At 44.1% G+C, this 17610-nt stretch overlaps 2 protein-coding genes and 1 long non-coding RNA gene across 4 annotated transcripts in view; 2 read left to right on the top strand and 1 right to left on the bottom strand.

Moving 5' to 3' along the window:
- The window catches only part of LOC134096269 (uncharacterized), a 21009-nt gene extending 15192 nt beyond the window's left edge, over positions 1-5817 (top strand). The window contains exons 3-4 of the long non-coding RNA XR_009940742.1: positions 5455-5541; positions 5722-5817. This is a non-coding gene — a long non-coding RNA (uncharacterized LOC134096269). The remainder of the gene's footprint in view (positions 1-5454; positions 5542-5721) is intronic.
- LOC134096268 (aromatase) lies at positions 5023-8412 on the bottom strand. The gene is made up of 9 exons (XM_062550046.1): positions 8115-8412; positions 7663-7813; positions 7295-7449; positions 6949-7125; positions 6656-6770; positions 6422-6533; positions 6067-6229; positions 5680-5921; positions 5023-5498 (listed from the first exon to the last, which is right to left on the bottom strand). Exons 1-9 carry the CDS (start codon positions 8317-8319, stop codon positions 5241-5243), a joined length of 1578 nt encoding a protein of 525 aa, XP_062406030.1. The 5' UTR covers positions 8320-8412; the 3' UTR covers positions 5023-5240.
- Positions 8413-10208: 1796 nt separating this feature from the next.
- Positions 10209-17498, top strand: gldn (gliomedin). Of its 2 annotated transcripts, XM_062550043.1 has the most exons (11): positions 10209-10258; positions 12332-13004; positions 13678-13729; positions 13874-13891; positions 14003-14101; positions 15354-15455; positions 15562-15690; positions 15968-16045; positions 16134-16259; positions 16464-16614; positions 16706-17498. In XM_062550043.1, the coding sequence occupies exons 2-11, from the start codon at positions 12582-12584 to the stop codon at positions 17166-17168; spliced, it is 1641 nt and encodes a 546-aa protein (XP_062406027.1). In that variant the 5' UTR covers positions 10209-10258; positions 12332-12581; the 3' UTR covers positions 17169-17498. The 2 variants fall into 2 exon arrangements, with proteins under 2 accessions (XP_062406027.1, XP_062406028.1); XM_062550044.1 differs by lacking the exon at positions 10209-10258 and having other exon boundaries at positions 12243-13004.
- The last annotated feature ends 112 nt before the right edge of the window (positions 17499-17610 follow it).

The raw sequence follows: 17610 nt of genomic DNA on the forward strand, positions 1-17610 counted from the left end.
ACGGGCTCTTGTTTCCTGTTTGCGATGGTGTTTGCTTGTGAAGAAGCCCCCCCCGAGTCTGCTGAAAGAGACATCAAAGATCATGGTAGTGCCTGTGTCCTCAAAATAACACTGCAATTGACCTGATGCAATTGACTATTTTTCACAGTCCATAAAAAACAGGTCGCACATTCTCAGTAATCTTTTGGATATTAAGCTGTAACTTGTTATGAAGTTGTTACTTGTGACCATCGATCGCAAACAAAACAGGAAAGGACACAAAGGAAAACATGCCCCCCCCCCCAACACAGACATAGACACACACACACACACACCCGTCCGAAAATCAGGATTTTCCTAGTTAACAAAAGCCAGAGCTTTTGCGGCATAAATAGACATATAGCATTGTCGGGGGTCAAGGCTGGTTTGTGTACGCATTTAGAAGAGTTAAGGTGTCCTGACTTCCTGTAATTGTGCCACAGCACAGAGGGAGGAGGTGCACCTGTGGACTGAACAGTGTGAGGTGTGTGTGAGGTGTGGATACACTACCAGAGTCCGTCTGTGGACTGAACAGTGTGAGGTGTGGATACACTACCAGAGTGCGTCTGTGGACTGAACAGTGTGAGGTGTGGATACACTACCAGAGTCCGTCTGTGGACTGAACAGTGTGAGGTGTGGATACACTACCAGAGTGCGTCTGTGGACTGAACAGTGTGAGGTGTGGATACACTACCAGAGTCCGTCTGTGGACTGAACATAACAGTGTGAGGTGTGGATACACTACCAGAGTGCGTCTGTGGACTGAACACTGTGAGGTGTGGATACACTGCCAGAGTGCGTCTGTGGACTGAACAGTGTGAGGTGTGGATACACTACCAGAGTGCGTCTGTGGACTGAACAGTGTGAGGTGTGGATACACTACCAGAGTCCGTCTGTGGACTGAACAGTGTGAGGTGTGGATACACTACCAGAGTGCGTCTGTGGACTGAACAGTGTGAGGTGTGGATACACTACCAGAGTCCGTCTGTGGGTGTGGATACACTACCAGAGTGCGTCTGTGGACTGAACAGTGTGAGGTGTGGATACACTACCAGAGTGCACCTGTGGACTGAACAGTGTGAGGTGTGGATACACTACCAGAGTCCGTCTGTGGACTGAACAGTGTGAGGTGTGGATACACTACCAGAGTGCGTCTGTGGACTGAACAGTGTGAGGTGTGGATACACTACCAGAGTCCGTCTGTGGGTGTGGATACACTACCAGAGTCCGTCTGTGGACTGAACATAACAGTGTGAGGTGTGGATACACTACCAGAGTGCACCTGTGGACTGAACAGTGTGAGGTGTGGATACACTACCAGAGTGCGTCTGTGGACTGAACAGTGTGAGGTGTGGATACACTACCAGAGTGCGTCTGTGGACTGAACAGTGTGAGGTGTGGATACACTACCAGAGTCCGTCTGTGGACTGAACAGTGTGAGGTGTGGATACACTACCAGAGTGCGTCTGTGGACTGAACAGTGTGAGGTGTGGATACACTACCAGAGTCCGTCTGTGGACTGAACAGTGTGAGGTGTGGATACACTACCAGAGTCCGTCGGAGATAATGTTACGAAAAATGTCCCGTTAAGATAAATTGGCCTCAGGCTGTGCCTATTTCAGACATTTCAGTTCAGTAAACATTGACATTTGGAGCTTTTACTCCTGTTGCTCTTGCTGTTGTCTCAAACATCTGGATCGTGACATTAAAATAAAATATCCCTTCAGGAATAAGAGCACTTCAAACATGCTTCAATTTGTTACCACAGTGTCACTGTCAGTGAATAGACGCTCAAGTCAAGGCTTTGAAGCTTCCAAAGTATGAGAACTTCAAACATCTGTAAAAGGCAGTGTAATGAAATTGTCTTTTTTGACCTTTGGGGGCTTTGTTTTGCGATATTTCACACAGCAGAGGTTGAGTTTCTTCAACTCAACAGTTGGTATTTCAAGCTAATTGAAGAATAAACATCAAATACTGCCTACATTGTGGGCTTTTTGGATAAAATAGAAAAAGGAAATAATGCCTCTCTCATCATCTGTGGTTTGTTTTAGTCTGCTTTCTCAGGATTTCAGAAATTATCATTTTTCTGATGAAGCAGAACATGCTTATAATTCCTCTCTCACTTTTGTAAAACATGATTGGGCTTCACTCGTCTCTGCAAAGTTTACCGAGATGTGCCCCAAGTTGTCCAAGCTTACTTCCACTCAGGGGTAATCTCGCTCATCTGTCCTGCTCTCATACTCTCCTTTGTGTGCCTGATCAGAAGATTTGCCTTTATCTTTATTCCCCAGTCAACCCTGGACTTCAAAACGTCAACCTTTTTCAAAGTGTTCTGTAGATAGCCATCTGTTTGTAATATGCTGAGTTGCTCTTGGGCTCCTTTGGTAGTGACACACACACACACACACACACACACACACACACACACACACACACACACACACATACACATACACACACCCACACAATTTGACAGAGGGAAATTACATTGACCACAGTGAAGGAATAGTCACTGAATTTTCCAAATATTAATTTGATACAAAACCAGAAGGATGTGTTGAAATGGCTTTATGTAAGGGGGCATATCAACTAAAACCCATCTATTTTCATCAGCCTTTGATGTTCTGTAGCTTTGGCCTTTCAAAACGTCATTAACGTTTGTCTTCAGAAAAGACTTGCATGTGTGTTTATTTAGTGATTCAACAGTTTATATTATTTGCTTGCCAGCCATAGAATGAACCATCTGCCTAATGTAACAACTGTTCAGTTATCAGAGGATGGACTGTTAACATAAGAATACAAGAGGCTAAATCTAGGGTCCCTTGGGGAACTGACTCTGTTGTTGTTTGTAAATAGCCTTGTGACAACGAGAGGTCTTGACAGTATTTATTTAGAATCTTGTTGCCTTTGAGGTCATCTTGATAATGGTTGTCTTGAATATCCAGTTTTTTCCCATGACTTCCTGATTTTAAAAATAAACAATAACAACAACAGCAACTTCCTGAAATTGAACCCTGACTCATATGTCAGGTTCCTGCTTCTTCAATCGCGCTGCGCCAAAGCAGTCATGTGCTGTGCTGCAGTCATACGGACATCAAGAGTGATTCTGATGTATCACTTGCATCAGTCATATAATGGCAAAGGAGAGTGATCATATGTCTTAAGTCATCACAAATACGTAAATCATATGTCTGTGAGGTATGATTTCCTACCTTCAGATACCAATGTACTGTACCTATGCAACAGTGCACCTTGATGAAATTTGCATAATTTCTGCTGAGAGGGAGAGTAAGCACTATTTCTTCAGTCAAAAAGATAAACACTTGAGTGTGCAGCAAGCTGTTTTTTTGTTTGTTTTGAACGATTTATCTTTTTCACATCGTCTGCCACCTGACACCTGTTCATTGGAGAACTGTTTTGAATCCCAGACGAAATCTCTCTTGAATAGACAAATTTCACTCTACCTGTCAGTTATAAGTGACATTTTTTTCTGAAGGTGGGCCTGTTGTTCTCCATACTGGCGAGAAGCATTGATATGGAAATTCACAGAATTGAAAGCAGAGGCACAAGGCCATATGCGATTGCAATGCATTGTTTAGCTGCTCATTTGGCCCCTCTCCATGTCTGCGTGAGTCATCGAGGTCTAATTGAAATGGCAGCGCTCATTTACGTAAAATGTTGCGTTTATTTTGGCAAAGGGACTTGAGAACATGCCTGGCAGGTTTTCTAGGATGCCTGCAATAATTTGCAACCCATCTTCCATGAAATATAGTTCTTTGATATGATAGTTTCATCATTAGTATAACTAATATCACAACAGATATGTGGAATAGATAGATGGTGAACTGTTGCATTTTAATTGGAACGTGACTGAAGTTTCATAGTTGGGTTTTAAGGAATGAAAAATGTAATGAGAAAATAAGAAGCCGTGTAAAACTGGGCCTGTGTGGCTTTCCTGGACGGCTCCTTGTTTGGGATCAGTGTGAGGAAGGTACCCATGTGTGAGCTCAGCTCATTCCCTTCAATTAAGGTTGTGATGTCAGCTGTGGTATCAATGTGACAGCACAGACCCTGGAGGAAATCAGAGCACACCACAAGGACCTCTCACATCCCTTCCATAAATTAATATCCGTCATAAGGACTATTTTTAACGATCCATTAAAAATGAACACAGATAGACAAAAGATCAGATTGAAGGCTACTCGTTTCACTCACATTTGGAACACAACCTCCTTGAATATAAAACCCTTTCTTTATTTTGTCTCTGCTTTACTAATGTCCTGCTTCAATTTAAATTCAAAATGTAGGTTGTCTTGTCTTGTCTTGTTCAACTGCCGACAGCTGGGCAGAGAGGAAAGTTTGTGTACTCAATGCATACAGTATCAGTTATATTTAGTAGAGGGACGGTGTGGTCATGTGGGTGCAATATACTTTCATGAGACACAGCGGTTTGTAAGCAAACATCTGTGGGAACAGGACCTCTTCTGACTCTGAAGAGGCGATAATGAGAGTCCAGTGACCGTCTTCTCAATGGGCTCCATCTGCCGTTGAACGGCCATTAACGGGCGCAGCAGCCCAGACCCCAGACCCCAGGGCCAGCTGCTCTCAGCACACCACTGGTGACTCAGTGGGCTGCAGGCGGATCCCACTGCCAGTCCGTGGGGTATGGTTGGTTTAGCCCAACTGTTTGTGCCAGACAGATCAGACACTCCATTTTTATTTTGGTTGTTTTTTTGGGACCACATCTTCTAAGCCAGACTGACGTTGAGCAGACATGTCACAGTTAAACTGTCTGTCTATTTTATCTTGAAATATTTACTTTTGGAGTCTAAGTGTGATTTTTGTCCTCATCAGTCTACTGTGTATCAGTGGGTTACCTTGGGAGCGTTCAGTGTCTGACATACTCACTGCTCTGAAAACAAGACCCATAGTGCCCTCTACTGTCAAAAAAGAGACCAGCATTCAAGTAGTTGCAAAAAGTTACAAAAAAGCACACAATTGTTTCATCAAATAATTTATATTTAATCATATCCTTTAACATACACTATTCAGTCATAACACAAAACACAAATGAAATGCAGAGCCTAAGCCATGCAGAAAATACAACAAAATAGCCAATTTACATCAAATTCATGACATCGTTACAAAATCATAAAAGTGGTAACAAAGAGCAGATAAATACAGCAAACATCACAACATCAAGTTTATACAGCAGTGACACATTAGGCCTTTCCTGGGTTGCTCCTTAAGCACCTGCGTGGAATGAAGCGCACCATCATAGAGGCTTCGTCTTCTTCCACCGGCTGCTGGGAGAGGTTGTTGGTCTGAGGAATGTTTTCGACAGTGCAGTCGTGCCGCGGACACACGGAGTAGCGGGAGAGCAGCGTCACCAAGATAGATTTCATCATCACCATGGCGATGTGTTTCCCCACGCAGGAGCGCGGGCCTGAGCCGAAAGGCTGGAAGAATCGATTGGGCACCTGGCCAAGAGAACGAGCAATGAGACGAGCTGTTTCTCTTAAGGTAGAACTAGAAGGACTATTTTCTGCTTTAATCTGTTACAGAACTTTCTGCAGATCTACTGTATATCATAATAAGGAAGCAAGACTGGCTGTCGAGTATTAATGAACCATTTTTTGAGAAATATTTCTTCACACTTACATTTTTGTCGAAGTTGTCCAAGCTGAATTCATTTGGTTTCAGGAAGAACTCTGTCTTGTGCATGCGGCCTACGTTCAGGATGATGTTGGTTCCTTTGGTGACCTTGTGGCCGTCGATAACGTCGTCGGCCAGGGCCCTGCGCATGGTGAAGTCCACCACTGGGTGGAACCTCAGCGACTCGTTGATGAAGCTCTCCAGCACTGTCAGCTTGGGGAGGTCGGCGTGGCGGAGAGGCTTGTCACCTGCAGCACACACACAACAAATCAACATGAACATTAAACATATTGAATGGAATGTAATTATTATGTTATAGAGGCAACTGTGAGCATTATTGAGGAATGATTTATAATAACAATAACCTTTTAAACAGTGTATGGCTTAACGCACCTATCACCGTGTCCAGCTCGTCCAGGATTCGCTGCTCCACCTGCGGGTGCTGCTTGAGTAGCAACAGCATGAAGAACAGGCTGACGGAGAGGGTGTCTGGGGCGGCGATCACCATCTCCAGCACACACTGCCGCACGTCGTCTGCACTCAGCTCCCCGTGGTTCTGCAGGACACACACACACACACACACACGAGGGAAGAGCAGAGGTAAGGATGAGGGACTTCATCACACTTGTGATGCATTTGGGATGGAGGCTATTAGATTCTAACATGCATCACCAAAGCTGTGTGTGTGTAATGCACGGTGTGAAAAGTCATTAAATGCTGCTAAATGATGTCTCCACACGTGTCTAACCTGGGCAAATATCAAGTCTGTGGTGAAGTCAATGTGGTCCAGCTTCTCTGCAGAGCGTAGCATTGTCCGTTTCTTCTCAACAAGGCTCTCGATTGTGTCTTGAAGTTCCTGACTGAAGTTAAAAGCAGGAAAATAAAGTTGATGGATAGTATTTCAGATATTTGATATGAGAGGCTTCTGGCAGAATCATCAGATCTGAAGTGGAGTCAAGTAGTCAAGAGGGTGAGTGCTTACGCTGCTCTCTGGTGTTTGTTGTGAAGCCACTCCAACTTGAAGTAAATGTCTGGCTTAATTAGGACCGTCTGCCAGGTCTCAAAATACTTCTGGATTTTGGAAAGCAGCTCCTTTTCTGGAAAAAAAAGAATTAAAATGTATTTATGAAACCATTTGGCTCTTGCTTATCCAGCTTCAAAACCAGAATGTTTTTACAAAATAATTAAATATCAGTATCGTTGCCAGAAGAACGCACACATAACACAGTGCCACACACACACACACACACACACACACAGAGGGCCCTGACTGACCGTTGAAGGGGACTCCCAGGAAGAGCCTGTTGGAGATGTCCACCACGACGCAGCGCAGCAGGGTGAGCACGTCCACATGGCCCTCGGGGCTGCTCAGGTGCTGCAGCTGCTCCAGCCGCCTCAGGGTGGAGGACACACAGATCTCCACCGTCTTCTGCAGCCCCGGGCCTGTCAGGGCTACACACACACACACACACACACACACACACACACACCAGCACAGTCAGTCACCATGTGAGTGTATCCATGATTAGGCCATGTCACTACTATACAAAGTATTCCAACAGTGTTTTAGACTGAACAATTGCAGTAGAATTGTTTTGTTTATTGTTTAAAGAATGGCTACCTTTTGCATAGAAGGCTCGGACCTTCTTCCAGAGAGTAACATTGGAGTTGAAGATAATCCCTCTGTCATGCATTCCTATGCACTGCAGGCCCTGCGTACTGCCGAACCTGGCTGTGTACTTGGACTGCTTCAGGACATGGTACACAGCAGAGGACCTAGAACACAAGTAGGTCAATATCAGTATACTGTATGCAATTCATTATCTGCCACTGACAAAAGGCTTCGCAACAGTTGCATTTACTGTCCATAGGAAACACTTCCAGGACACACTGTGAAAAAAAACGTTCATCTACATGTTTCACAAACACATTCTCTACATGTTTTAAACACTGTTGGATATGAGTGTACAGTAGCTCCGTTCCTCTTACCTGCTCAAGATCAGAGTTTCTTCTCCATTGATCCACACTCTGACAATGTCTCCATATTGTTTGTTGTAATAGTTGCTTGCTGTTCCAATCCCCGTCCAAATGAAGCGTGAGTAAGACAGTAGAGGTCCTAATCCCAGATAAAAGGAGGGTCCTGCAGGGGAGAAATGTCTGGTTACATCAAAACTGAATACCCAAATCTGTTCATATTGACCATGAAATCCAAGAAATCAATCATGACTTGTCTGAAATTCTTCATAGCTGAAGAATTCTAAATAGTTATGTACCATTATGTAATGTGTCCCAAGACAGTCGGTAGTCATCTCATTTGTAATCATAGACAAGAGCATTGTGTAAATGCTTCAGGCAAGCACACACACACACACACACACACACACACACACACACAGAGAGAGAGAGAAAGAGAAATGGTTGTTGTGGTCTGTGGTACTGACCTGGCACAGAGGACTTCTCATTCAGGTTGAGCAACGCCACCAGGAGGCCGAACATGACCAGCAGGGTGGCTGTAGTCCCAGACACGCTCTCCGGCAGGCTGTGTGTGCCGTTCACCGGCCCGCTGAACCACAGCTCCGTCATCGTCTGCTCCATGTGCAGCTGATCCATGGCGTGCATGCACGGCTGCAACAGATCCGCTGCCATTTTGAACTGCTTGATATTGTCACCAACAGGTCCCTGCCAACAGCGAACAGCTTCTAGATTCTGAGGTCCTCACTGTGGTTCAGTTTTGGAGCCGGTCGCCTTTTATACCGAAGACACAGAGAGGAGGCAGGTCAGGATAATAGAAAAGTCATAACAAAAAAGGAACATATCAAACAAACCCAGGGTAGCCTTGCCTCTGATTCTTGTCCAACTTCTCATGTCCTTGAGAATGTTGCAACTGAGTTTCCAAAGCAACTCTTCCTGATTCGTAACCATATGTTTTAGGAGATAATCTGAAAAGGACATAATATTTACATAATATCAGAGTAAAAAAAATTACACACTTTGTCAGACTTGTGAAAACATACCGCTTTTAAAAATATTTATTCTTCTCAAGCATGTACCTTGTACAATTTCCAAAATGCCCTAATACTATGATTTGGTTTTCATCATGTTCAATTGTAATCTGCTAGTTTCATAAATGTTCTACACATTTATACATCTTCTATAGTATTCCTTTTTCAGCCATTCCCTGCTTGATCTGCTGTAACATTTTCTGGCAGTGCAATTTAAATCAGCACAGGGAGACTGATGTAATCAGTGTGCCACCATAATAGAACCAGTTCTTCCTCCTGAATATCCTGTTTGTTTGAAAAGCAAAGAAATCTCCTCTGTCTGTTATTAACGAGTGCTGGTAGGGATGTAAAAGCTGCACAAACAAAACACGGCTCTCCTTATTGTGTGTGTATTTCATGTGATGTCACCATAGCTCTTAGAAAGTCATATCATTTCCATGTTCACCAGCTGGTGGCAGGTTTGAACATTTCCAAGTCTAAAATTCTTTGGCAATGTACAACTCTGGAGTTAGGTTTATGATGGAGAGAATGATTAGCAAGGCCTGCCCCCTGCCTGTTTTTACCAACAAAGATTTATTTGACTACTTCCAGTTGCTAACTTTTGAATATATCATGATATCTGCCTAACTATACACAAATCTTAATGATTTAGTAATAATTAGAAATAAAATAGAGAATACATCTAAGGCACCTTAATTCACCCTCGGATATTGACAGAAAGAAATTGAATTTTGTGTATATGTTGCTCATAGTTATCTTCTTTGATTAATTAATATATTTCTCTGTCAAATTTTCCATCAAGATATTATATTTATGTCAATTGTTTTAGATCCCATTGTGAACAGGCAATTCTATCACAAACTTACAAACTTACACCAAATCGGAATTCCATTATTTTCCCCCCTCTTAAAATAAAAGCAGTCTTGCTTTGTACACACAATAACAGACTTTTCATAGTATTTATGTCAAAGGACTCCTGTGTTGTCAGAGGGTCCTTTGTGCCATAAAATGTGGATAAAAGGACTCTGTGAATTCACTTAACGCCCACACTCTCCATGATGGAATCTGCTGGAATCCCATGGAGATCTTTAGACATGCGTTGTCCAGCAGCTCAGATAAAGCTGTCTGTATAGTATAAGTACAAGTCCTGTGGACTGAATTGAGCTGTCATTTTCAGGGCATACAGCATGATTGAGCTATGGAGGAATTCTAGGACTTTCTCTCAAACCTCCCACTCTGAATGCCAAATGAAATCATTATTGAATCATTAATTCATGTTAACATAACCTTGTCTCTGTCTATAAACGTCTCTGAAGTAATTGGGCGAATCATTTTGTTACTTTACCCTCAACATTGTTTTCCTTCGTTGCTTCTTCCTACAGTACATGCCAGTTTGGTGTGTTAAGACCACATTTACTTATATAAGTCACATTTACTTATATAAGTCCAAAGAAAGTCATTTTTTTTCAGAAATGCACAAAATGGAGACATGAAAGATAGAATTTTGTGTACTCCTTAGATTTCAGACAGGGAGTTGTTGAGTTGCTGGAACATGGATTACTGGATGACTGATATTTGAAAAGGTACATGAATGAGCTCTCTGTTTCGCTCTCTATTCTTTATGTGTTTGATTTGTGAAAGTTGAGAGGTTAAACTGTGGATCATCAGTTACTGTGATGGTGACATGCTGAATAGCGGAATTATACTCCTATACAAGTATTATAGTCAATGCTCTTATGAAAAGGAGTTTTTGTACCGTGCTTTCTTTTATTATTATTATTATTATTATTATTATTATTATTATTTATCCAAAATCTTATATAAACAGTACTTATGCTTGCATACAATTTGTCAAAACTGAGAACACCAAAACATCAAAAATCAGAAAAGCATTCAAATAAGTGCATCATGTATGGATAATGAGCAGCATGTGTGTCACCATGCCAGAGTTCAGTGCATGCGAATGGGTCCATTTTCTGGGAAAACGTCAGCCTTTGGACCCGTGTTGCCCACTCAGTCCGCCTTTGCAGTTTGGACAAAAAAAGTGACGAGTGTCCAGCCTCTGATGCGTCACTTTCACTGACGCCCACTGACCCAGCCGCCGCCGCCGCCGCTGCCTGCCGCTGTGTCCTGGGATGTTTTAGCTGGCGGTCAAGCGGCGGGCCGAATAAAAACACAGCCAGCTGCCCGGCCATCTGCAGCCAGAGTACCGTAGGTGGCCGCAAGGTTCCCTCTCACCGCATGTGCCAGCAGGAGAGGAGAAAGAGTGCAGTGTTCCTCACCAAACATATTGCCAAACCACTGCCCTCCGTTTTCTCACCACACCACCGCCATAATGGGCTGCATTCACATGGCCGAGGTATAGAAGGCGTGCCGTAGTAAGCCATTTCCACAATCTTCGTTTCACCTCGAAAAGATTTCAGCTTGACATCTTCCATCCTTCCAGCCCACGGTGACAGTTTGCAATTAGTATTGTAACCCTGAGCAGGTTGAGTTGAAAGAGCAGATATTCTATTTTTCATCCTTCTGTCTGCTCCCATCTTGCATTGCCTCATCAGCTCTTGACATTTGCTGGCTGGCAGACAGCAGGCCCATCCTGCCTCAATATGTCTTTTTTTTATGTCTTTATTCTATTTTTTCTTTTCAGACAAATGATACACTTCATAATTGATATACGGTATCATATCTGAAGACAATCATACGAATGATCTATTTGTATTCAAATCCGTATTTGCTTGACATGCAGGTAATTGGCAGGGCAGCCTGCTGTGGTGTTCATATTGTGGAGAGCCTTTCTTTTCAGCACTAATGGGCATAGGGGCTGCACATGGCTGGACAATCATAAAGCAGGACGACTGCCTCCACCATGCTGGGCTGAGAGCCCTGACCAGCCTCCCTGCCACTGCGCCGTCTAAAGCCCAGCACTACTGAGGTGGCTGTGGGTGAAAGGGCAGTGGACCGCTTCTGCATGGGCATCCCCAGGGGCCATGTTTGAACCACCTACTGTAAGAGAGCCAGAGATGCTCCCACTCCCAGCGCTGTCACATGGCCACATGGTCCTCAGACACAGCAGCATGGATGTGTGCTGATGTTTGGCTGTGACCTATAGCTGCCGGGTGCATGGGGAGCAGTCTTGACATACAGGGCCACATGCACAGACTGGTGAAACAATGGTGCATTTAATATACGGAGGATTTATCACTTTGAATGTTATGTTGATTCATTCAAATTTATGGATTCTTAAAGTAATCTTTGTGAAGCATACATTCATTCATGCATTTTTGTTGTATTCATTGTTTTTTTTCTGTTCATTACTTAAGCATATGCAGTCTTATCCTGCCCAGCATTTAATTTCATTTTACAAAAGTAAATGTTGCCTCCAATATCGGATCTCTTAAATTTCTACAATTATATGTTTATTTGTTATTATAATTATCATTAATTATTATTATTCTGCATTCTCGGATTATCCATCAACTGGAAATCATTTTGGAGTTTCAAAAGAGGAGCAACATATTGCTTTTTGACATAAATTCAAGTGACAGACACAGATAAAAAATGGTATGAACAACAACATTGAACATTTGCCCTTGGTCTCCACCCCCCCTAACCCTTCCACATCAGCAAATGCTCTGTTCATATGAATTATGTCATAGACGGGCCACAGTCACACACCAGAGAATGGGCTCCACTGCATATAAATCAGGTGGCCGCACAAGCAGGAGGTTCTTCTCCAGAGACTCCACACTGTAATGCCAACTCTGAGCGACTTTGGACGGAACAAGGACAGTATTTATTCTTTCTGGTCACTGCCAAACTGCCCAGAGTAGGTTCTGTTTCGCGCCGGACAAAAGGACTGTGGATGCAAAGACAAACTTTTGGGGATTTACGCTGACGCTGGCACTGATGCTGACGGAACTCCCGGACACGAGCAGAAGAGGAAGCATGAAGCTCAGCAGCCACAAGCTGCCGTGGATGGTGCAGTTCCTGCTGTACGGCACCTGCGTTCTGACCCTGGTGAACTCGGGGGGGCTGTTCGTCCTCCTGGTCCAGCACACGCAGCTGTCCGCCCGGCTCGTCCTGCTGGAGGGCCGGCTGCAGGAGGTGTCGGAGAGCTCCGTGGTGGAGTTCCTGTCCCAGGTCAGGGGCCCCGAGGAGCAGACGCAGGGCGAGCCGTCCCAGAGCTCACGCAACAAGAGGAGCCAGGAGCTGCAGCAGGCTCAGGAGGAGCTACTCCACGCCTCCCAGGGGGTGCAGCACGGACAGGGCGTCCACAGAGCGGAGCAGCAGGGGGACATGATGATGATGATGACCTACTCCATGGTGCCAGTAAGACAGACACCCTGCTGGCTAAATAGCACCTATTTACATCTAGCTCCTATTCTGAATCTAATTGTGGTGGAGTATATGTTGTTTTATAATAACAACAACAAAAATATAATTTTTTTAGATATTATAATAAAATTGTAACAATTCAACCTTTTACCTTCGGCTGAATTAATTACTTTTATTATTATTGTTGTTGTTAATATTTTAGGCTGTTGCACATTAATATTGTCTTTGTTATATCATGTAGTTGGCATGGTTACACTGACCATTATGCTCATTCATAACAGATTTGCTTGACTAGATGACACTATAATTAGCATATGATATGCCACTGGCAGAATTGAATGTTTTGCTCAGTTACAGTTTCCTGTATTTGTTCCTAAAGAGTGTAGTGTCAACCGTGGCGTGAGCCTGTTCAGTCATGTGTGTGAATAAATTATGTAAGAAAATAGTACAATAATAAGGGTGCCAAGGATGATGTTTAATCACATCATAACAGATCAAAGTCAAATTCCAGTCTTTATTCAAAACATTCAGTGAGATCCCTATTTTCATCCTCAAGAACAGTTTTAAAAGAAAAATTATATGAAATGTATTGAATTTGATCATTTTTAACTTCTCTACACAATCTTAATATCTCTCTCATCTTTATGATTTGTATTTTCTGTTGTAGGTAAAAGTCCTGTTAGACCTTTGTAACAGCACAAAAGGAGTCTGCCTCACTGGTAATTGTAAATTCATACAGTATGCAATACAAATGATAGAAATATGTTTCCAGACAGAGACATAATTCTCTGTTGGCACAGTATTGTATACACATGTATACTCAGATACGGATTCTAACACAATTTTACATATTCATGTTTAAGGGCCCCCAGGACCACCAGGTAAGACATCCACTCACACAAAAGAAAAAGAACAACCAGAAGACATGTCCTAAATAACTGCTCCAAATGCGTCCATTAGCTGCAGTCCTGAAGTCATGCTGTGCATTACAGGTTTGCCCGGCACTGACGGGATGCCTGGGTACAATGGGACAGATGGGTTACCGGGACCCAGAGGAGAGCCCGGAGCAGAGGGGAGACGAGGGAAAAGAGGTCAGGCATCCATCAGAGACATTTCTCTCTATCTCTTTCTCTTTTACTCTCGTTCTCTCTCTCGCTCTCTTTCTCGCTGTCTGTCTGTCTGTGCATTAGCCTCTCAGAGAGGTGAAGCAGAAGTGATGGGCATGCAGGCTTAAGGACGGCGCCCCAGTGCCACAGTTAAACGGGAGCACACACGCACACTGGCCTCCTTCAGTCAGCCAGTCTACGGAGCTGCCCGACAGTCAGCCAGCGTCGGCCCTGATGCGCTGATCAGATGTGATCAGACTGCAGGCTGTGCTTCAAGTGGGCTCGTGCAGCCAGGCCAGTGTGGTGTGAAGAGAGGCAGGCCCTGAAGAATGGCCTCATCAGTGCAGCATGGCATTCATAACTGCGGTCTCCACCGCTTCCGCTCGCTCTCTGACTGTACTTAACGGCCTGCCCACATGGTCTGAGACCTTTGCTGTCTTGGTCATGAATGATATTATTCATGCTTTACTGGACTGGCTCTTCGAAACCACTGGAAATTCCAGTCGGTTGCTGTGATGTTCTGCACTGATAAGGACTCTATTATTTTAGCTATGCTCACAATTTAACCACAGTTTTAGAAGCTGGATGTCACAAGAATTCCAACCTACATGATGTCACATCTAGTCAAACGTGAACCATTTTAACAAAAGAAGTTGAGAGTTTTGTTCTTCTCAAATATTTATTATATATAAACATATATAATATACAATATATAAACATATTCTTAACCAACTCATTTAATCCAAAATACCAATCAATAATTTCAACAGCCACATCACGATGGTAGCCGTGGGAACACAGAATAAATATGCAGTATGTTGGAGTTGTTGTGCACTGTAACCTAATTTTCACCTCAAATTTCAATCACAAACTACATTAACTCAAAGCTCTAGTTTTGGTTGTGTAAGAACACCATGTGCAAACATTCTTAGGATCTTGTAGAAAGGGTGTCACTTGCGCTCAAGCCTTGTCGGTGCTCACAGTCCAGGACCACAGGATCAGAAACGCTGGCTGGGCTACCTCTTTTGACTCTGAGGAAGACGCAGTGCGTCCAAACGTCAGTCTTATGTGCACCACAATAAAAAGTTGTTAAGTAATCTGAGTGCTCCGGTCATCTCTGGGTTAGTCTATTTGAAGTAGCCCAGCCAGCGTTTCTGATTCTTAGAATCTCATTTAAACTGCTAAATGAGTGTCTATGTAAACAGTAATGGCTGCATGTCCTCTGATCTTCTCCCAGGTCCTCCTGGGGAGAACGGTGAGCCAGGAGAGAGAGGAGAGAAAGGAAACCCTGGACCACCAGGAGAACCAGTCGAGGCGTCCAATGACGTCCTCTTAGAAGGTCAGCACTCGTCCCTCTGCACCACTCACAGCTGACCACGTCTGTATTAGTGATAGTGTTAGTGTGGATGGATGGAGCGTGACGTGGTGTGTTATTCGTTCTGTAGGTCCACCGGGTCCACCTGGCCCTGCGGGGCCCCCTGGTCCGGCTGGACCCCCGGGTCCTCCAGGCCCTCAAGGACCGGCCCGGAACAGGACCCATCGCGCTCACCATCAGGCAGCTCAGAAATCCATCGGTGAGTGCTGTTGTGCCGTGGAGTTCAAGGTTTCTGACCACTACCACTGTGCATTTGTCAGAGGATTTCCACTTACAGTAGGAGATGTCTGATACCAAAGTGCACCATTCTGTGGAACCGTTTCTTGCATTAGCGCCAACACTCTAGTTCTAACCTCTTCCCCAGGTGTTTGGAACGTCCCTGTCCTGTCCATCTTCTCCCTATAACGAGTCCGCCTGCTTATCCCTGCTAATGTAATCCCTGATTTCCTTATTACCGTCTCATTCCCACTCACCAGGATTACTCCACGCGATTCCAAACGACTCAACTGGCAAAGAGGGAGCAAAAGACAAGGGGCCAATGGCGAAGAAAAAAGGTACCGATCGTTTCATGAACATGACATGAACGTTTCATAACAGGAGGACGAGGCGGCTGCTGACAGGATTTCATGTCTGTCCCAACAGATTGCGTTATAAGAGCGCTTGGCAAACCGGAGACCATAGCCAAGATGAAGAGCACATACGGAGCCTGGATGAGAGATGCAGCTGTGCCTGATGACGAGCGCATCTGGGTGGCAGAGCACTTCTCTGGTAGTGATTGATGAGAACTAGATGTACACTGCGATCTCCGCTCCACCACCCCACTACATCAAACACGCAGATTGCCGTGTTGACACAGCAGTAATGAGAGCAACAGATATCCCATTGTGTTCAGAGAGCCCAGTCTCATGGGACGGCATTGTCTTTCCTCCTCCTCAGATATGCAGAGTGCTCACTTGTCTGTCTTCTGTTTAGGTCGAACTATGCGGGAATACAAGAACATTGCAGCATTCCAGAATGGCAGCAGTGATAGCATCGATGTTGACAAATACTTTCAAGGCTGTGGTCTCATTGTGCACGGTGGCTCAATATATTACAACATTGCTGGCACTTTCAAAGTAGCCAAGTAAGTTTTCTAACATATCCCCCCCCCCCCCCCATCTTCCAACACACTGTTTCTGTTTTCTGATTCATTCACAATCTTTCATTTCCTCCAGATATGAGCTTCAGGCCAGAAGGTCACATATCCTGACCATTGAAAATGCACTGTACCACAATCTGGCTTACCTGCTGTTCAACTCCAAGACTTACTTCAAATTTGCGGTGGACGAGAACGGCCTGTGGCTCATCTTCGCCTCCAGTCTCGACGACACCATCATGGTGGCCCAGATGGACGAGAAGACGTTCTCGGTCTCGGCGTACATCAACACCAGCTACCCCCGCACCAAGGCAGGGAACGCCTTCATCGCATGCGGGGTTCTCTATGTCACCGACACCAAGGACAGCAGGGTAGCCTATGCCTTTGACCTCCTGAAGGGTAAGCCTGTGAATGTCAGTTTTGATTTCAGAGCCCCTACAGGCATCTTGGCCATGCTCTCGTATATGCCTCGAGAGAAACATCTCTTTGTTTGGGACAGCACCTACGTGAAATCTTACAAAGTGCATTTTCTCTCTGACTGATGAGGTTAAAAATGGGCTAAGTGAATATTCAGTAGTTGTGATGAATGAATATGATGTTTCACTGTCTGGTGTGCACTATAGCGCAGAGTCATCTTTCGTTAAACATTTTAAACTCCATTTGTTTCAATCATTTTTTTGTGCTAGGCTGAAGAGGTTAGTATGCTGTGTATGACGTGCACTGTTTTCATGTAGTGCTTTTATATTGTTACATTGTGCAGTTTCATGATATGCTTATTACACTGGTATGTTTTATTCCTGAAATGCAGCCCTATATCCAAAAGTGTATTGTGAATCTTGCCGGTGTTCACATATACTATTAAATTATGTGAATTGGACAAACAACGCTGACATGGTTTTCTTTTAAGAATACTTCAGACCCTTATGGGGGATAACACTATTCATTTACGGTTTGGTTGTTTTCCTCTGATCTTACGTTTAATGG

The sequence above is a fragment of the Sardina pilchardus genome, chromosome 11 (genome assembly GCF_963854185.1).
Source record: "Sardina pilchardus chromosome 11, fSarPil1.1, whole genome shotgun sequence".
Taxonomy (NCBI): domain Eukaryota; kingdom Metazoa; phylum Chordata; class Actinopteri; order Clupeiformes; family Clupeidae; genus Sardina; species Sardina pilchardus.

Excerpts from the sequence above, each read along its gene's own strand:
- LOC134096268 (XM_062550046.1), bottom strand. The coding sequence starts at position 8,319 with ATGGCAGCGGATCTGTTGCAGCCGTGCATGCACGCCATGGATCAGCTG. Across the intron at positions 6,230-6,421 it reads CAGACTTGATATTTGCCCAG|AACCACGGGGAGCTGAGTGC; the intron begins GTTAGACACGTG and ends TGTGTCCTGCAG. Across the intron at positions 5,499-5,679 it reads TGGACAACTTCGACAAAAAT|GTGCCCAATCGATTCTTCCA; the intron begins GTAAGTGTGAAG and ends TCTCTTGGCCAG.
- gldn (XM_062550043.1), top strand. The coding sequence starts at position 12,582 with ATGCTGACGGAACTCCCGGACACGAGCAGAAGAGGAAGCATGAAGCTC. Across the intron at positions 14,102-15,353 it reads GGGGAGACGAGGGAAAAGAG|GTCCTCCTGGGGAGAACGGT; the intron begins GTCAGGCATCCA and ends ATCTTCTCCCAG. Across the intron at positions 15,691-15,967 it reads GGCAGCTCAGAAATCCATCG|GATTACTCCACGCGATTCCA; the intron begins GTGAGTGCTGTT and ends CCCACTCACCAG.